The following is a 20,157-nucleotide window of genomic DNA, read 5'->3' on the forward strand; positions in this document are numbered from 1 at the left end:
TTTTTTAATGAAGGTTATTATACCGCCAAAATCTCATACTGGCTCATGCCCAATTACAAATGATGGAAACGTGCCGTAAGACACATTTCATATAAAACAAAAGTGCATAATCTCACATTTGAAGTCTTTTTGCGATTCATTTGTTTGGTGAACCCATAAAATGAACACATTTATGAATCCTCTAAAACAAATGATATAATGGAATCTCACCCATGACTTGAAGTATGAAAAATCAGTTTTAATATGTTAAATTGTATACACATTTATTGACAGAAACATCAAACCTTCCAAAACATTGCTGGAAGTAAATCTGTAAATGTGCTAAACTTGTTTTTAACTTTCATGCCAATTTACTTTTTTCTTATTTTCTTAACATCAAGTGGAAGATAAATACAGTCATACGTATAGACAGATACAGAGCAAAAACATCGGTGAAATGTAAAAAAAACATTTATTCTAGGAGTGTTCAAGTTTCCTTACACATCACCCGCTCTTATTAATGTGAATCCATGAAAATGAATGTAAGGCCTCTTTACATTACCATGAAAAATCATTTTCAGCAACCTCCTGGTCACAGTACGGCTTATACACTATTACATGCCATTCGAAAAACGCCGACCACTCTTGTTAAATACTTTGAGACACAAAACTAATGAAAAGAAATCCAGGCACCAAATAAAAATTTAAATGTTCTTTAACATTAAGAAAATGTAGCCTGTTTAAAGGAAATGAATGCTTTCAGAAATGTTTTGATCAATTTCTTTTGGTTTGGGGATGCAATGTATGAAAGGCATTTTGGGCCAATTTCAAATTAATGGACAAAAATGTAAATATGCTTGTAGACCAAGTTTGTATCTTTAATGAAGCTTCTGTTTTCTTGACACAATAAAACAAATACCGTAAGCCACATTTTTTAACTAAATGGCTGCAACGTTCCTGTTTCACTACATTTGTTACGGTTTATACCATTTTAATAACATGAAGCCTCAAATTATAACATTGAAAGACTATTTGAGAAAAAGAGAGAATTGATTTCAGGCCAAAGCGTGTCAGTCATGTTATCATATAATGCATTGCTGAATTGGGCAAATGAACAAAACACAAACACCAACTCGTAGAAAAATCTTAGATTGTGTCCAGGGTTCACGGTTTGGTCTAGGCATCTGAAGGTCCAGCTCTAGCTTCTGAACTTCTATCTTTGGGTTCTTTGTACATGCAACTCAGATGCTCCACCACCGCCTCAAGTTCAGGATTTCCTCCCAGCACCGCGATCAGCCGATAAGCTTCCGCTTCCAGATCCACGAGGGTCTGCCGGGTGTACGCGAAAGATCCCACCTTCTCCAAGTAGTCGACGCAGTAGCGCTTGATATCCACGTTCTCAGTGCGCTGTCGCAAAATGTTCTGCACCTGCGTGCTCTCGGGATGCGACCAGATGGCGTGTATGGTGGGAAAGGAGAATTTGCCCTCCGTCAGGTCCTCACAGAAACTCTTGTTGGCGCTGTACTCTAGTGAGTTCAGGTTGGCGTAGTCGTCTCGTATCTGGAAGAAAAGGCCAAGTGTGTCCAGTAGGGGTTTCAGATCTTGCTTCCAATCAGAGAAGAGCTGCATGAGTCCCACGGCGAGGCCGAACAAACCGCCGGTTTTCTGCAGCACCATGATGCGGTACTCGGCCTCGCTCGGGCAGGTGTAGGTGTCACGCCAGTGGATGTCCAGCCCCTGACCGCGGTGCAGCTCCAGCAGCTGACGGGTGAAGACGCGCACGGCTTCTGGGTGGTCAAGCGTCAGCACCTTCTCCAGACCCAGGAAGTAGACGTAGTTGGCGGAGTTGATGACGGACGGGATGCCGTAGATGCTGTGAGCGACGGGGAAACCACGGCGCAGCTTGGAGCTGTCTTCAATGTCATCGACCAACAGACTGGCATTGTGAAGCATTTCGGTCACCTCAATGATGACCTGTGAAAAAAAATAAATCAAATCATTATGAATCCCTCAATGACAATTGACAATGAAATGAAACGGCTTCTGTATTTATTGGTGAAATGGATTTAAACAGTGTAAAGGGAAATACACAGAGGGCTGTAATGCAGATGATGGACTGTAGAGGGCAGCAGCTTAACATATTGAACACTTAAGTGTGTGTGTTGACTTCAGGGTGTGTCTCACACACAGAATAAATCAATAAGATCTCTGTGTATTTGGCACAGGTCTCATGCGTATGAATACAGTTTATTGACTGCACGACTGACAGCCGTTCACAGATAATGAATTTTACAACTTTGAAGCTTTAATTTCTAATATTTTCCACATCTGGAATAAAGGACAGGTCAATACAGTCCATGTCGTATTTGTATACAGTACACCTGTGATCATGACACAGCCAGTTGACATTTTGGTGTGAGAAACTATGCAATAATGGCAATATAAAAGTAAACCCGGTTATTATTTATTTTTGCTCCAAAAGAAGCTAAAGCAGACAAAGCATTGTGTGTCACCAAGCAACACGCAGACTGTCAGCAAACTGTGGTTCAGTGCTTTTACAGCAGCTAATAGGAAATATCGCCACTCTTTAAATGTCACGTCGGATTAGAGAAGCAGAACTCATACACGTCTGTACACATGTGTGAATGACAGTTATAATATATCACAAAGCAGGAACATGATTATTGTGCAAATGCCAGAACAAGTGGGAGTACTGTGCATGGAAAATATGTCTCTTGGTCACATCATGTATTTGCCCAGATCAGATTATAAAATGCGTAAACGTCATTTGTGTGAGTGTAAATGCACACAGCGCAGAAACACGAACCAACCAAGCATATGTCATAATAAATATTACAAATTAGACCGAGCAATCAAAATACTTCACATAGAAATTATTTGCAGAAAAACAACAGATAAAGTAAAACTCAAACCGAAATGCTTCAAAATCTTATAATATAATACTTTATAAAAGTGGTTATAATGCGTTTATTTTGCCTTGTAATGCACCATAATGCATTGTCATCATGAGTAATTGTAACTTCAGTTATCAATTAACTGTTACAGTTTTTAATTGGGTTATTCTTCTTTATAACAACATTTAATGCATTACAACACACATTAAGAACAATCATAATGCATTATACCCTTTAATAACCCACTATAATGCATTACACATAAAGGCTTTAAGTAAAGTGTTACCAAAACTGATTTAAAAATGTGTGAAGTAGAACCGTACATCATGACAGAAGCAATGCTCTTGATCAGTGATCTGCAGTAAAGCGCACGAGCGCACTGATCGAGAACATATGTTGTTGAGCACAGGGGGAGCTGGGTAATGTATTCACTTGTTTAAGTAATCGCTGATGACACCAGTGCAGAGCTCGAGACGGGTCGTGCACTCGGGGTCCGTCGACAGCTGAACGAGGGAGGGGGGGTGTAGCCGGAGCGCTGCTATGTCAGAACTTTAAACATGACCTCAGGTGACCTGTGTTTAAACACTCATTCTTTAACATGTGAACTACACTCATTAGGTTACCATTACTAGTGTCAATTAATTATTTAATCACAGAGGGACCGCATTCACATCCAAAATAACGATTAGACACCTAGAATAGAAAACTTATTTTCTCTTTATTTACACAGCAAGACTAAAGGAGTCTCTTTTTTATCTCTTGTTCAGAGATACTGGGATTACTGCCATCTGTAGTTTTGTTTTATTAGTTTGCGATCTACAGGAACACTGAATAACTACAATTGAACCTATAGGTGGGGTAACATGCTATTTCATGCATTCTGACTTATTCACACTTAACAGTTATAAACAAACCCTGGATGACGTGAGCTCTGCTGCTTTCCTCCTATTGGTAGTCGCTCCCCCAAGTTGCTTTGTCGCTGGTGGTGTGAACGCACAGTAAGCCGTGTTTGTTTTCTCATAATATTCATCACTGGAATGCAATATTAACGGTGGATGTAACGCTCGATTTGGAGAGATTTCGAAATATATAGATGGTGCTAAAAGGTGCCGGACATGAACCGCATGCATTTTGTCAAACTAAGTCATATATCTGCCTCCGATAATGAAAAAAGTCGTCATCAAACGACTTGTAAAAGTCGTCATAAAACATGCTTGTAAACGAGATGGCAGGCCCTGCCGTTGTAAACAGTGAAAATGTAGCTTATCAGTTTTCTAATAACCTCAAACTTACAGTGACACAATGCACCTTCAAAATAACTTAAAATATAAATAAATAATTTAATTGTGTCCCTTTTTGGTCAAATAAATGTGGTAAAAATTACTAAATTAGATTGTACAAAAATACATACAGCCGTGGTATTCATAAAGTGCAAACAAAACTTTAAACGGTTTTCCTGAATCCCTGAAATTGTAAACAAAATGAAACATCTGCATCCATTACTTTAGTTTCAACATTCTTCATTTACACATTTTTAGCCAGGAAGACAAGCCTGTCTACTACATCTGGCTTGAGGCATGCCCGCTTACATGTAACAATGCCCTCTCCCACACTGAAAAGCCTATCTGATGGGGCACTTGTAGCAGGGACAGCCAAGTGTTATTTGGCCAGATTACTGAGCCTTGGGAAGTTTGGTTCGTGACGCTTCCACCACTGAAGTGGATCAGCGTCTGGGTGTGCCGCTACCCTCTCAACAAAATCCATGTCGCAATTAGACGAGAGCCGCTAGGCAGAAGCCCCTCCCATGACATGTATTTCACTCACGAATGGCGCGAATTACACGCGTGAATGAAGCGAGTAAACTCAAAATGTTCCAACTACTCGCGAATAGCGTGTTTTATTCGCGCAACTCGCGTTTGGTGTGAACACTCGGGAGCATCGCTCTTAGAAGTTAAAGAGAAAACCGATTTTCATTTTAAAAAAATCGCCCTAAACGTAAAATTCGAGTTAATCGATAAAATCGATTTATCGCCCAGCCCTAGCTGCTTCTAATATGACACACCTGAAACCACTACTAAGCCTCCGTGTGTTAATAAGGGGGACATCCACAACATTTTGAGTTCTGTTGTGTTTACCTTTCCCATCTCTGATTTAGCTATAAGCCAAATATCTAATTAAACATTTTATCTGATTAATCGATAAAAATAATCGAACTAATCGATTATCAAAATAATCGTTAGTTGCAGCCATATTTACAGTTGTATCTCTCTTTTATAAATTTGATCAAACTAAACACTCTTCTATGATATGAGGTATGCAGTAATACTTACCGCTTAATGTGTCGTGCTTATCAGAGTCACGGAGGAACACACACTAGATGAACTATAGCGAATCTTACATGTACATTCACAATCAAGGCTGTGGCGGTGACACTTGGGCTTTCAGTGCAACGTAAACAAACAAGGAGGCAGTAAGTTAATGGAGTAGCACACCGGACAAGTACCGTCAAATTCAAAGTGTACTCCTTATGCAAGTTGAACCAATTTAACTTTGTTATTATTTAGCGAATATTACTTTGTGGCGGTAAGTAAAATTTTTGTCAGGGGCAGTAAAATTGTAGAAATTTATGTATGCATAATAATCGTGCAACCGTGATTATTTCACAGACCATAATCGTACCGGCAGAATCTATAATCTGTGCATCCCTACTACTGTACAGGTACTCAAAATTAATATGAGATTTGCAGAAACTGTGTGTGTTACCCCATCTTTAAAAACAATACTGCAGTACCAAAACCACCAGCAGGGGGCATCAGTATTGGCATCTACTTCAAAAATGGTGACTGTGGGGAAACAAAACCTTCTAGCATAGACGGAGCCGTGCAGTGCTGTGGGCGAGATTTCAGAGATTGTGAAAGCAGCGGGATAATATTAGCTATTCTAAAACCTCTCACGGTGAAGCAAAAAGCATGTTAACTGTCAAACGTAAGCTAATGGAAGAAAGCGAGCGGTAACCTGCTGGGCAAACAGCCAGATCATATCTTTATCCCACAAACATTTCTTATGGTGAGGTTTTGCCCAAACAAATACACTACAGCTTTTTTCTAAAATATCTTTTTGATTTGCAAAGTTTATATAATATATATATTATTGAATTTGTCTGCCCTCATGAAACCAAAACATGACATCATCCTGCAATGACATCATCCAAACTGCCTGCAGTGCAAAAATCAGTTTTTTTTTCAGTAAACATTTAAAATTTCGTCACGCTGAAGCATGTCGTTTTTGCACCGCTCAGTGGTAAGAGCATTGGGTTAACAATGCAAGGTTGTGGGTTCGATCCCAGGGGATTGCACATACCTATGTAAAATGTATAGGATAATGCTATGCAAGTCGCTTAAAAGCGTCTGCCAAATGTAAATGTAAACCCGACCTACCGCTAAAGCATGTTTGTATAGAGAAGCAATGTTTATTTTACTGGACAAAGAAACAGATAACAGTGTCAAATCTCTTCACGCTTCATCGTTCATCTGAATAAATAAGCATTCTGAATAATCTACAAGACAACATATATTAACATTAACGTGTGCTGTGCAGCAGGGTGTTGTTGGCGGTTGCCAGGGCACTACTGCTACAGTCTATTTTGTTGCTAAGGTATTCAAATTGTGGTTGTTAGGGTCTATAGACCATTTTGAAAGACAACACTAGTCCAGAAACACTTCCTCTTTCCATTTTATTGTATTAAAACTGAACATGTGTGAATCATTTCACATATACAGTATGTACAGGTGTTCTTCTGGGCCAGCGGTTTTTACTTCTTTCAAATGGTTTATTGATAGTCCAAGTCCTAAAAAAGGCTAGCAACCAGTAGGGCTGTGACGGTTGCCGTGACAACCGGACCACCACTATGGTAAAGTGCCATGGTGGTGGTGAACTGCTACCGGCGGTACAGTGCACGTCACACACTGTGACCAAATATAAGTGTAATAATAAGGACAGTTGATATTTATAGCCTTTAGTTGTGGATGGTTTTAATTAAAAGATTTTAAATTAACACAGAACTTATTAGCATACGTTATCGTTGGCCTGCACGGCAAAACACTGTTTATTCTGTCCGTTCTGCAATGGATCTTGTTGTGTAATGAATGTTTACATAAAATCAAAACTGGTCATGACCCACTTGCTTGGTGTCGGAACGTGCAAGTTGCTCTGGCTGCGGATAAACATCTAACGTTATTCATTGGCGCTTTGAGCACATTTACTGAACGCGCATTTAGTGCGGCTGTACCATTGATCTCTATTAATGGATTGCTCATGACGTCCTTACTCTGAACCTACCGCGCCGCCATGTTGGTGTGCCCAAACGTTCTATTGAATGAATAGGGAGTTATCGCATATTAATGATAAAACCGTTACTGACCAGTTCCCGTTTTTATATCTAAAGTCTCACTGTACATTCGTATGAAGCAAATGTCTTACACATGTAAATGGTTAATTATTTAAGGTTAGGAATTTTTCCGTCTTACTAGATTTGGAGTGAGTTTCATTCATTTTTATTTCAGTAGCGCACATATCAGATCAGCAGACCAACAAGACACCTCAACGAATGACATATGTGCTTATTCTGACATCTAAAAACAGATAAATACAGGCCGTATATGTTCTTTAAGTCACTCTGCCATTACAACAGTGTGCAATACACACTTAACTAGATACATTGATGTCTGTACGGCGCAATTCTGCCCAAAATAAACAATTAACACGTAACAATTCATTTAAACACGCATGTGCACTAAATTTATCGCATGCAATAATCTGAAAAGCTGGGTATTTTAGATCATGATTTTGACGAAGTCGATGGCGCTCTCTGTCAGTGGACATACCAAGATGGCAGCGCGATCACTTCCGTTGGCTTCACCTCCTGCCGTTGGTTTAAGCGTTCCAGGGGCAATCCAGTCATTTATATAGATCAGTGGGCTGTACACATCTTGATCTGGACAATGTCAACGTGTTAGTTCTCCAACAATGAATAGGAAAATGTAACTATGGCAATCTGAATAGGAAAGCCGAGGTAGGTTTAAACAGTTTGTTTTAACTGAAATTGTTTATGACTGTAAGGGTTAATACATGACGGACTGAAGTTGTCTCTGCAACAAATACTTTTATATTAACTTTCTGATGTTATTTAAGTTATTATTTACTGATGTTTATATACATGTTTTATATGATGTAGTGTGCCGTTACACTGAGGGATTGTGGGCATTAAACACTGACGTTTCTGTAGCTCACTTTAATATCTGGAAATCTCACGAAACATGTCTGGATCTGTCCCCCATGATAGGTTCCCATTCCCATTACTGAAATGAATATATTATATCATAATGATAGACTATATCCATTGTTATAGTAATGTTTGTTCAATTTAATTTCTGCAGATTTAAAACTAATCTGTAACTTTGCCTCTCTTGAAACCATAAAATTGCAGGTTACTTTACATGAGTTGTAAACAACAACTGACATTTCCTCGCTAAATCACACCTGACGTCTCAACTTAATCATTATTGCAAGCTTATCATTGGGATTTGGTTTAAGGTGACCGTTCTCCACATGGTTTTTCTTTTGCAGTTGCTCAATAGCTTTTAAAAAACGTCTGTGCTATAGGACAAGAATAAATATCTGTTGGAAATCACTATGGCAAAAAATGAAAACCTAAAAAAGTGAAACACATGGACTTTCATGAACACATTGTCAATGCTTAAAATCGCCTAAACCCAGCTTCTTTCTCTTGAGGTATGATTTTTGTTAAGCCACATTATGAAACCGAAACGTGGTGTAGTCCCTGTAGTAAACATACTAAATGATCATCTGAGGTCACATCAAACCCAGCTCGGATGAAAAAACAGGATTTGTGCTCTTTTAAACAGACCTTTAGCAGATGACCTCACTATCCCTAGCATTATTTGTTTTCTGTCAGAAACACACATCTCTAAATCAGATTTTCACAGTTTAGATGTGAAGCAGTTGAATGCCACACGAGTGATGATCGAGATCTGAGAGTCTGATGTGAGCAGATATAGAGACGCGTGTGCAGCTGTGTTAATGACTCACGCATGCGCAGACACACTGAGGGTTCAAGAAGAGTTTAGATAAACCACAGCGCCATGAGAGCGAGAGAGCTACAGATAGAGAGGAAGAGAGAGAGCTACAGAGAAAGAAGAGTTTGAATGAGAAATGTCAATCAATGCTTGACTATAAAACAGCCCTTTAATAACATCAGAAGTGACAAACGGTTCAGTGGTAATGAATCTGTCACCGTCTGTCATTTCAGCTTTGCAGTTGTTTTTGAGAGATTTTAGAACTGAAAGCAAAACCACAGCTCACATCCGTTAGAAAAACATCTCCATCAAATAATATCTAAAAATAATTGTGTTATTCTTGTTTATGTATATATCCTTAATAGGAGATGTGGGATTAAAATAGGGTGATTCTTTTTAGTACAACTGTCCACAACCCCTTCACTATGAAAGAGAAACATATTGCCTAGATCAGAGGTAATCGACTTTATATTTTCTTCCAAACGGAGGTCCGCACAACATTTTTTTAAAACAAATAAACATTTAATCAATTTAGCCCTGTTGGATAAACTGTATAGACTGTTTAATAGATATGATCTTTTATCAGGCCATTTATTTTATATTTTGATATCCACAGTATGTATTTATTTCAGGCTTTGTGGCTTTAGGGGAATGCCCTCTTAATAGAAGTCTGATAATTCATATTTGTAAATAGAAAATCTACTGACATGCAAACATCAAGTGTAATGTAACAATTAAAATGCTCATAAACAGAAAACAAAGTTACTTACTAAAATAGCCTTTCCATGCCATTCATACCAGAACTATTTCTATCTTTAATTAATTTCCCAATTAAAACGTTGTTCATTACAACATGTGACCCTGCTTGAGAGGGCGAAAATGTAAGGAGATGTTTGTCCTGTGTCAGCCGCCGTAGTGAGCCATTGGTTGCAATCGGTAAACTCGTACACTGGACCTTTAAACTAATTCCAGTCACTTACTGCTTCATATTACTGCCACATAATTCCTGTCATGTGTAACCTCAATTTACATTTATTCATTTAGCAGGCTTTATAAAGCCAGAATAACCACATGTGTCAATCATCACCCCATGCCAAATTATCATTCCTTATAAATGACACTTCAGCCATCCACAACCTGGAAATTATTAAAAGCAGTTTATTATTCATACGTCTCACAGCTTCTACTGTCAATATAACTTAAACAATCTGAGCAGAATGAACAAAGTCTCTATAGACAAACCCAATTAACTTACAAAACCCGATGTCTTAAACAATCACTTAATTGACCAGCAAACTGCACACTTTTGCATATGAATGCACATTTATCATTCTCTCATTGTTCAAAACAGTCCTGTAGTAGCAAAATACGGGCAGCAGATCATTTCTGTCAATTCAAGGCTAATCTGGTGAATTATCATTTCAATTTCTGTCGCCAAATGACTCCTGCGCTCTCTCAATACACACACATGCTGTTATTATGACAGATGAAATAACTGGGCCCATGATGATGATGATAGACGTTGAACACATCTGAGTCACTATTGATATGAAAAGGATTGATAACAAACCTGAATTTACAAACACTGTTAGTAAAACAATCGCTGATTTTGTTGATTTGTTTGAATCAGTGTGGATTAATACTCGATTATTTTCAGTTAACTTTGTAAAGGAATGTCACGCATTATACAGAATGATTCTTATCTTGCGTAACATACGGTGCTCTACACCTCCCGCTACTAGGGGTGTAACCGTTTCATATTACTCACGGTTCAGTTTGTGTCACGGTTTCGGTTCGGTATGTGCCATGTTCAGGGAAAAGGGAATACTGACGAATAAGAAGAACCAACAAGTAACAGCACCAATAAAACGACAGAGCGTAGCAGAAAATAAAACAAGATACTGTATATATACCATTTTAACGTATAGGAATTGATTAAATTAATCTAATATAACATAACATTGCTTATGTACAAATTAAATAAAGATGAATCAGAATTGAAGTTACAGAAGTTATTGAGTCACAAGCAGTGAGTGATTTCCTTGACTTAAGAAACAGATCCAGTACACATGCGTTGTTTTTCGTCTGTTTCGTCCGTTCACTTAAAGAAGAAAATTGTCATATTTCCGAATTACGCTTGTTTAGACAAAGTCAGACCGAGTACCAAAACATCCTATTGTAGTCTGTCTACGTTATTTGATTTGTTGAAGGTATTACATGTGTATCTATCGACAAACATACATAAGCTGAACTTTGTCTGTTTTACGCATTACACTTTTTAACGAAACATATTATAAATGCGTCGTCAGATTGAAGATGAGTTTCAGTTTTTCACAGAGAACCGTTTGACCCCTACTGGCTACATAACCAACCTACAGAAGGTAAGAAGTTCCCCATTCACAAGATGAAACAAAGCTGCAAACAATTAGCCCAAAACAGACATGATCCACAGACTTTCCCCGTCTGAAGAGCTTTAATGACGTTTTCAGAGATGAAAGAAAAGCGGCCGAACAGCGTGTTGAATGTGATCCAACAGGCTCAGCAGTGAACACGGCACTTTGACAGAGATCAGCTGATTTACAAGGACAAGATTAACACGCTTAAACACTCCCAAACCCATATATCTACTGCGGCTTTTCAACAACTGACAAAATGTTTCTTAACAAAGCTTTCATTGGTTTTGCTAGTCACAACTGTAGTTTTACATCGCTGGTGTTGGACGGAAAACATTGATGTTGTTATCTACTCTGTTTACATCAGCATATATAAAGCATGTAATGTCTATACTGAACACATAGTTAACACAAAAATGAACATTGACTCGTGTCATTCCAAATCTGTCTTGTATTTTGTTCATGTTGATAATCAAACAACACTGAACTCCATTGACTTCCATTGTATGAACACAAAACCATGGAGACATCTCAAAATATTATCTTTTGTTTGACTGAAAAAGGTTATACAGGTTTGGAACATTGTGAGAGTCATTCTCTAAATGACTGTGTAAACTATAAGAGCATTTAAATCCTCCATGTGCCTTTTTCTCTCTGTTCTGTAACATAACCCCACATCAATCTGAAGAGCAGAATTCTAAAAAAGCCCCGTGATGTGATGTTTAAGAGTCGAAATCTATTTGCATTGATTTTTTTCAGACTCTGCAACGCCAGTGTAGAACAAAGAGACAGAGAAAGCAGGAGAAAATAGTTGCTTTGCAGAAGAATGATTTTCCTAAAGAGATGTGACACTGGGTCATTGCTCTGGATTTGAATGCACACTTAAAGGCACCATACGTAAATTTGGACCGCTAGATGGTGCACTTTTGAAACATCAACAACAAAGGCGAAGCTCAAAGCCGCGGGTATACTTGTTAGCGCTGCAGTGGTTCCCTCGACTGAAAGCCTATGCATTTTACCCATTGACTTTTGGAAGATCGCAAAAAATATGATTACAGGGCTCTAGACTGCGACCAAATGGTCGCATTTTGCAACTATTTTAACTGCCAGTGCAACTAGTTGTTCTTAATGGTAGCACCGGTGCGACTGGCAAAACTGATCAGTGATCAACATATAATTTTTGCTTATTATACATTTAATACGCAGATATGTTATATTGCGCATGTCGCGCATTCAGTAACTTATTTTTGTCTGCCCTCCTTCACTTATCTATCAGTGCCACCGCCCCCAAAGACGTAGCCTAATACGCGGGTGCAGGCGCATTTAATGCTATGATGAAGTGGAAGGACCTACAGAGCAAACGAGTAAAGCGCTTAATCTTGCAACTGAAATAAATATGATTTGCCGCCTGGAAAATACAACAATTTCCCTGGCTAAGATAACTAAATGTGTTGCATATATTGTATGCATGCGAAGCTAATGCAGGAAGCACTATATTACTGTATAAAGCTCCCTAACAATACTGCAAAGCACTGAAATGTTAACGTACGTTATACATCATGTTAAATCCAGTCGCTACTGATAAAATCCAAACGTGTATTAATGCAGCTTTACAAATAATGATTTGTGTTAATTCCTAATTTATTTATTAGTGTATTTCAATTAAGTTTTCACGTTTACACATTTTGTCCATCAAGATAATCTTTACAAATGTACACAACATTTGTTACTTTTAAAGCTGAAATACAATCGCCAGAAATAAAAAATCTAACTTGATGATATAAACGGACCGCACTACGGTCGCTCGATAACAACGTCACACCACAATCAAGCCTCTTTTTCAAAAACATGTTTCCTGGTCAGTAATTACTCCATGAATAAATCTGCATCCACGGTTTTAGAGATTTGTGCCAATGTTGCATTATTTGTAAAATTTATATTGCGCGATGACGTCTAACATCCCAAAGGAAATCACGAGTTGGTTAAAAAACTGGTGTGTTATGTAATAGAATAAAATGTGAAAATAGAGTTTTTGTTAACCACAGACCTTATTTCAAGCGATTTACCAAAAACCTAATAAAAAACACAGACTTTGGGGCGATGGAACCGGAAGCCTTAACTCGCATACAGAAATACATCATCTCTGCGGCTCCCTATATCACTGAAGCATAGTTTTTAATTTATACTACATTTAATAAAGAAAATGCTTTTATACCATTTGTTATGCTAATTATAGAAAACTATTACCAGATTGATAGTATTGATAATCGAATAAGCTCACAACTACTAAGAAACTCAATTTATTCTCCTTTTTTTGCACTATAGAAACATTTTTCATACAGCACGAATGCAATTGCTTGCTGATCATTAAAACAATCTCTTACCTGAAGTTTATCCTCTGGGACATTGAGCCAGTGGTTGAACGCTTGAGAAAGTTTTGTCCGGACTTGTTTTCCTAATAATCAAAGCAGAGAAGAGGAGGAGAAATGACAAGAAAAAAACATTAGCTGCAGCAGCCACGAGGACATAAAAGATGAGAGATGATGTTCTGTAATCACAAGGGAACTTGTGGAATAAAATAAAAAGAATAATATTACAATATTTAAAATTACTTCAATAAACATAAATGTTTATATTAAAATTAGTTATTAGTTTATCTATCTATAGTTCCAACTTAACTACTTATTGGCACCTAAACTGTCAAATGGATGGTAAAATATAACATTCAGTCATAAACACTGGCAACAATTGATCTCAGAGCAAGTTGTGAAAAGCCTGTATACTGTCACAAATCAAGACGGACAAACGCTTGTTGACTGGGAGGCTCTGAATGAAAATTACTTTGTGTTAGCATTCATTAACATTTCCCCTTGAGAGCGTCCTGTAATACCAGCTTCATTGATCTAGACCTGCCAACAGACGGCCTTGTTTTCTCGATGTGTCCGGCTGTATTCTGTTTGAGATAGATTTAGTCTCTATAGCGGAGACGGGTTGGTGGATCTTACACAACTGGTGAAGAGATTCCTCACAAAAAAGGCATTACTACCATTACTAAACTAAGTGCGGAGTACGGCCGTCATTGCCAGATTGCGTGTCATGTTTAAAAATCCATGTTGAGGTCAAATGTGACACGAACAAGTTTTCACGAGATTCTCTTCGTGTAAATGGCTGCGTTCTCTTTATGGCAGAACTCGGTTTGCCCGAGATGGAAAATTTCATTTTATCAGTCAGTTCCTCTCGAAATCACGAGAAGCATCTCTGCATCATCCAAACTCACACACGCTCACTATAGAGATCATTAAAATTGCAAAAGGATGACAGGAAAACAGCAGATTGTGATGGTGCAGCAGTATTCCTACTCCCACTCGCTCACCCATCATCATTTCTGCTGGTCAGCAGCAGTTTCGGACGGAAGCGGATGAATATTAGAGGTGAGAATAATCTCTCCGAGAGACACAGAATCAGGAACGTTTACTCTAGAGTAAAAGAGTTGCTTCCTAAGATGAAGTTTCTTGAAGGTAAAAATGTCTAAAAGCTCCCTTATGAAAACTTACAATGAATTGATTTTATAGGAAAAGTGGAGTAAACATATTGTTGATTAATTACCATCTGTAAAGACCACTTTGAATAAGATAAACAATCCTGTTTCTTTTTTAGTTTTTAACACGTTTAAACAAAATACAACCAACAGAATATTTAGAACCAATCTTATCTAATTAAGATTTTTTATTGGTGTTTTTTTTAAATAAGCAAAAATCCATTCAAATTGACACCAGACGTGCTTCAGGACCTCTTGCAAATTGGCCTATAGCAACAGTTTTACTACTAATACCATGGTGAAATTATGGCTGCTATAGCAAAACCATAGTTAAATTGTGGTTACCATAGTTTAACTAAAGTAACCACCATGTTTATTATAGTAGTTACATCATGTTATTTGTAGTGAAATCTGTGAAATGCATCATTATCCAGTAAATAAAAGACTCACGATTTATATTGACAAGTAACATATTTTGTGTGAATTGTGTTCAATATGACACATTTATATTTTCAACAGTATGTTCAGAAAAATGGGTTAGACTTTTTAGTTTCTATAACTTGGTTTGTAGCTTCACTAATGACAACTGAAAACCAACAAAAGGAAATGATTACGCATGTTAAGTGTCAGTGTTGCCTTGCACAATAAGCCTTACTTTATTCTGACACAGCCTGTAATTTGCAGGAATGTTAGAAGCTGTAGTTTTAACTCCACTACAATAAAATAAAAATGGGTTTTTACAGCTGTTAGTGGTTAGACAGGAAGAACAGCCCACTCGCTGTATTTGTCAACAAAGGCAAATTTCATAAATTGTGCTTTAAATTATAATCATCAATGGACTTTAAAACAACAGATAATGCAGGCCACAGGAAGGTCACGCATTTAATTCAGTTATAAATACCAAAGTATTTCACCAATATGTGTCATATTAGTCATTCAGTTCATTTAGGCCTGAATGCAGTGATGCTGATTATGACATTACATAATAAATGATTGTAGAACAATTATAGACTCAACTTCATGATATCGCAATGCCATCCCTGTCATCACCGTCAAAACCAACCCATGGATCACATATCAGTTTTTACTCACGCTCATGTCAACTTTCTTCTGACGGCAGTTTACATGCAGCCAAGAATAAACAGATTGTGTTATTTTATAGTGTTGCTCTTACCCGGCAGTTGTAACAAGTACTTGTACGGCTCCAGAAGAATCCTTTCAGAAGTTGCTCCTTCATCACCATCCATTCCTCTGTTTCCACTAACAAACCTGCTGAGAGAGGGAGTGTGAATACACAGACCCAACCCTCACAAAAGAAAGCTCTTGAGATTGTTCAATACATCTTTTGAGTAAATGCTCAATCCGCTCATGACGCTGTGGGCTTTAACAGGCAATTATTCTTATCAGGGATGTCATGTCATTCATTTGATTTGCTTTATTTCCTGGTAAACTACTAATGCAAAGGAAGCTTTGGGGGTTTTCCCACTGTAAGCAAGGCTTCATTCGGTCTAGAACAAGCCGGATTCAGAATCTATTATAGTGTTCAGCTTACAATGAAATATAAGCCATGATCTTTACATGTTTCACAACAAACTAATGATATATACGAAATAACATTAAGCATTTTTATCACATGTAGCCTGGTCCTAACCTGACATCACGCACAGGGGCTATTCACAACTTTCTTGTTTGGTTCGATTGAATCAAACTCAAGTTTGTTTCCCTCTTTGCTGCGGATCTTTTGGGCAGTAAATGGGCTTCATTCCTCCATGCTGACTGTGAGTTACGATCCTAAAATACACCGCAACCAAGACAGAGCCATTAGTGCTTGTTTGTCTGTTTATTATGTGACTGTCATTTGAGATATTTACTAATTTATTGCTCACCACCGAATATAAATGTTGTTCTCTTTGTCGTTTTATTATCAGTATCTGTCTATTTAAGAACTGCATTGCATCAATAAATAAAATCAGCGCGTTTTGAAATGAGAAACATCTGTGCTTCAATCAGACAATAACTTAACGTTTAATGTACTTTAACAGATGTTCATTTACAAAGAACAACTGTTCTTAATGATAATAAATAAAATGTTAACGAAATTCTGTGGCTCACCAGTTTACTCGTTTTTTTAAACATTTTCACATGGTGATGTGAGCCAAGCATAACACGATCCGGGGTAAGACAGGCCGCTGATGTGTAAACTACTTCTATTAGCTTGTGATCTGAGTAAACAAAGATTGGGAACGAATACAAATGTATTTTCATGTAGCCATTATAAAGATGAAGCGAAGAATCGATAAATGACACAGTCTTTTAATCTTATGAAACATACCTATTTGAATAGCATCTTTAATTTTCGAATAATTATTGCAGATCATTCGACTAGTAGTACACTGCACACCCCTAGTTTGACATGGAATGTTTGCCCTTCTTGCTTTTCCCTGTCTGAGAATTTCTGTCCAATGAATGGATGACCTTGGCACACATGTGGCTTTGTTTACAAATGTTGGCTCACTTACAAAAAGGGCAGTGTGAAAGCGAACCACACCAAACAAAACAAAAATCAACATAGTATTTGGTCCGGACCAAAGCAAGTGAACTTGTGGACTTTCCAGGTGTGAATACCCCATAGAGACAAGCATTGGTAATGAGCAAACATCTCTCATTCTCCATCTTTACATCCAGACCTATATTACCATTTTCGCAAAGAATAGGGAACACATTTCATTTAAATTGGGTCATTTAGAAAAAAGAATTTCTCATTCAATCAGTTATATATCAGCAATCCATGAAGTGAAAATGACAGATTCAAGCCAAAGATTAAAAAGAATGTATTTATCGCTGTGTGTAGCTGTCATGGAAGAGCAGAGCTTGACTCGTAAACAATTTCATGGACACAACAGCGACATGGTCCTGCAGACACAGCCCATCGCTCATATGGACACAATCTCTCCAGGGCCTGATCTGCCAGATACAAAGAGCCATACCACAAGGAACACCAACCCCGAAACCTCCTACATTTAAACGTATATCAAATAAAGACGAGATGAAGTTACAAAGAGATGTGTTGCTAAAATATTTCCTTCTGTGGCTTCAATAATAAAGTGTCTGATAAACAACCAGAAGCTTTTGAACATACAGAGAATACGCAATATTAATTTAGTTTATTCTGTAATTGTGTGTTAAATCTATATAATTATGACACGTGTATAGTATGTGCCCTGAATATAATGTATATATATAGGGGGTCAGCTGTGGCCTAATGGTTAGAGTGTTGGGCTTGTGATCAGAAGGTTGCCGGTTCTAATCTCAGTGCCAGCAGGTCATGACTGAAGGGCCCTTGAGCAAGGCACCTTACCCCTGATTGCTCTGCAGTAATGTGCCACTGTATAAAACTACTTGTAAGTCGCTTTGGATAAAAGCGTCTGCCAAATGAATAAATGTAAATGTAAAATGTATATATCTGAGGAGAACACCTGATTGGTGGAGAAAAGCAGCCCGTAACAGTGTGGATTGTGCCTTTCCTGGAGCTTTACAATATTTACATTAGATATTATAATGCATTGCTCATATAGTCTATTATACAACACGGGGTCTTTATTTTCTCATCCTTTGACAAACGAAGTCAATTGAATTTCCATTCTCTGGTTTTCAAGTAGCTTATTTCATTTTTCATTGTATACATATTGCCCCTAAATAATACAATACACTGAAATAAAATATAACCGTGCTCCACCCACCTTTAAAACCAGAAATGTACCCTCCAGCACTTCCTCTCACGTCATCCAACACGTCACTTCTTCCGCTTTCTGTTTTTGTCAATTGACAGGCAGCTCGCTAGCATTAGCCAGTTAGCCAAGGCGAAACTGTATTTCCACCTCGATCCACAAATCGAAACCAAAAGGGCGCTACGACATGATTATTAGGATAAACCCCGTTACATGAAATGAGAATGTGTTTTAAAAGCGCCTGAGATCGTTCGTGTATCGTGTGTGTCTGACAGGAAGCTCGTCCCTCCTGCTCGCGCTTAAATACGACACGATGTCTGCAGAGCGCATGCGTGAGACTGTAATCGGAAACACCGCTGTTAGATGGGGAAAGTAGTTCTTTAAGCAGTGAAATGTGATGTCTACCAGCATATGGTTTACTTACAAATACTTATTTTATATCATCTACGTTTAACAAAAAATCTAAACTGGCACTTTCGAAATGAACTTTCGTGTTTTGTTTAAGAAGAAATAAAACATGTACAGCTGTGTAAAATTGCCGTTGAATTTCTTAATATTAAGATGTTATTGTGTCATTTTCTACTGATGCGATAATGCTATAAATAACGATGGTGTTATATGTTAGATCCTCAGGACGATGAATAGCGATCAGCACAGAGCATGCGCTCGGAGGTAGGCGGTCCTGAGGGACTTCGGGAAATGTAGTTTTTACCATCACGGTGCGCCACTGCCTGAGCGTGTAACGTGAATGTTGTTTTAAAACATGTAAGAGGCGTATATCGTTGCAATTTATCTACGATCAGAATAAACAAACACCATTCAATGATGAAGACTGACATCGTTTCCTCATTTTTCATTGTCCAATAGTACACTAACGGGACTGTTACTCGCACACGGTAACCAATGAGTGATCGTGCTGTCTGTGGGTGGTTTGTGCTTCGCTCAGTACGTTCAGAAGAGGATTACCACAGAGAAAAGCAGTGCGATCGGCGAGCGATTTTGTTGGATTCGCATCCCGACACCGTTCCTCGATTTTCGAACGACGTTTCCAGCGTAGATCATCGATTAATTTCCACGGTCGACTAATGGATTAGTGCTAGTTTGCACCTCGTCGAACCAGGAAAATCACCAATAGTTGGATATATCAGGTATGACATTATGGTGACCAGAAATGAAAAGTCGAAGATCGAAAGAAAGCTGTGGGCTGCGTCGAGCTTTAGCGCTCGACGAGATTCACGAATGCATTTTAATCGATGCTATTTTTAGTAATGCGATGTATCCGTGTCGATCGAGGGGTTTGTTAACCTGTTCTCTCGCTGGCGAACGGACCGTTTCACAGCGTAAATAGTGCACAAACAACGGGGGACTTTTGTCTCCCTCTTCGTTAGTTTGTTATTAGTAGATGCAGCAGACAAGACAACTTTGGGCTCGACTTGTATCGCTGTCAACAGATGTTGTGTTGGAATTTGCGTAAAGACTCGACCACTTTCTTTCTGCTGCTCGGCATCA

General features: G+C 38.2%; 2 protein-coding genes across 7 annotated transcripts in view; one reads left to right on the plus strand and one right to left on the minus strand.

Moving 5' to 3' along the window:
* Positions 1–219: 219 nt before the first annotated feature.
* On the minus strand, positions 220–19,621 carry ggps1 (geranylgeranyl diphosphate synthase 1). 4 transcript variants are annotated; one of them, XM_079473648.1, is made up of 5 exons: positions 18,661–18,967; positions 16,572–16,711; positions 16,095–16,189; positions 13,767–13,837; positions 220–1,953 (listed from the first exon to the last, which is right to left on the minus strand). In XM_079473648.1, the coding sequence occupies exons 3-5, from the start codon at positions 16,165–16,167 to the stop codon at positions 1,156–1,158; spliced, it is 942 nt and encodes a 313-aa protein (XP_079329774.1). In that variant the 5' UTR covers positions 16,168–16,189; positions 16,572–16,711; positions 18,661–18,967; the 3' UTR covers positions 220–1,155. The 4 variants fall into 4 exon arrangements, with proteins under 4 accessions (XP_079329774.1, XP_079329773.1, XP_079329772.1 ...); XM_079473647.1 differs by having other exon boundaries at positions 16,095–16,192; XM_079473646.1 differs by lacking the exon at positions 16,572–16,711 and having other exon boundaries at positions 16,095–16,192; positions 18,661–19,621.
* Positions 19,343–20,157, plus strand: part of arid4b (AT-rich interaction domain 4B) — a 41,669-nt gene continuing 40,854 nt past the window's right edge. For 2 of the 3 annotated variants that reach the window (XR_013787597.1, XM_079473643.1), the window contains exon 1: positions 19,602–19,796. The gene's annotated coding sequence lies outside the window, so the exon portion shown is untranslated. Of the gene's footprint in view, positions 19,797–20,157 lie in introns of all 3 variants that reach the window. The other variant, XM_079473644.1, reaches the window with a different exon arrangement.

This window comes from Barbatula barbatula, assembly GCF_947034865.1.
Source record: "Barbatula barbatula genome assembly, chromosome: 14".
In the NCBI taxonomy this organism is placed as follows: Eukaryota; Metazoa; Chordata; class Actinopteri; order Cypriniformes; family Nemacheilidae; genus Barbatula; species Barbatula barbatula.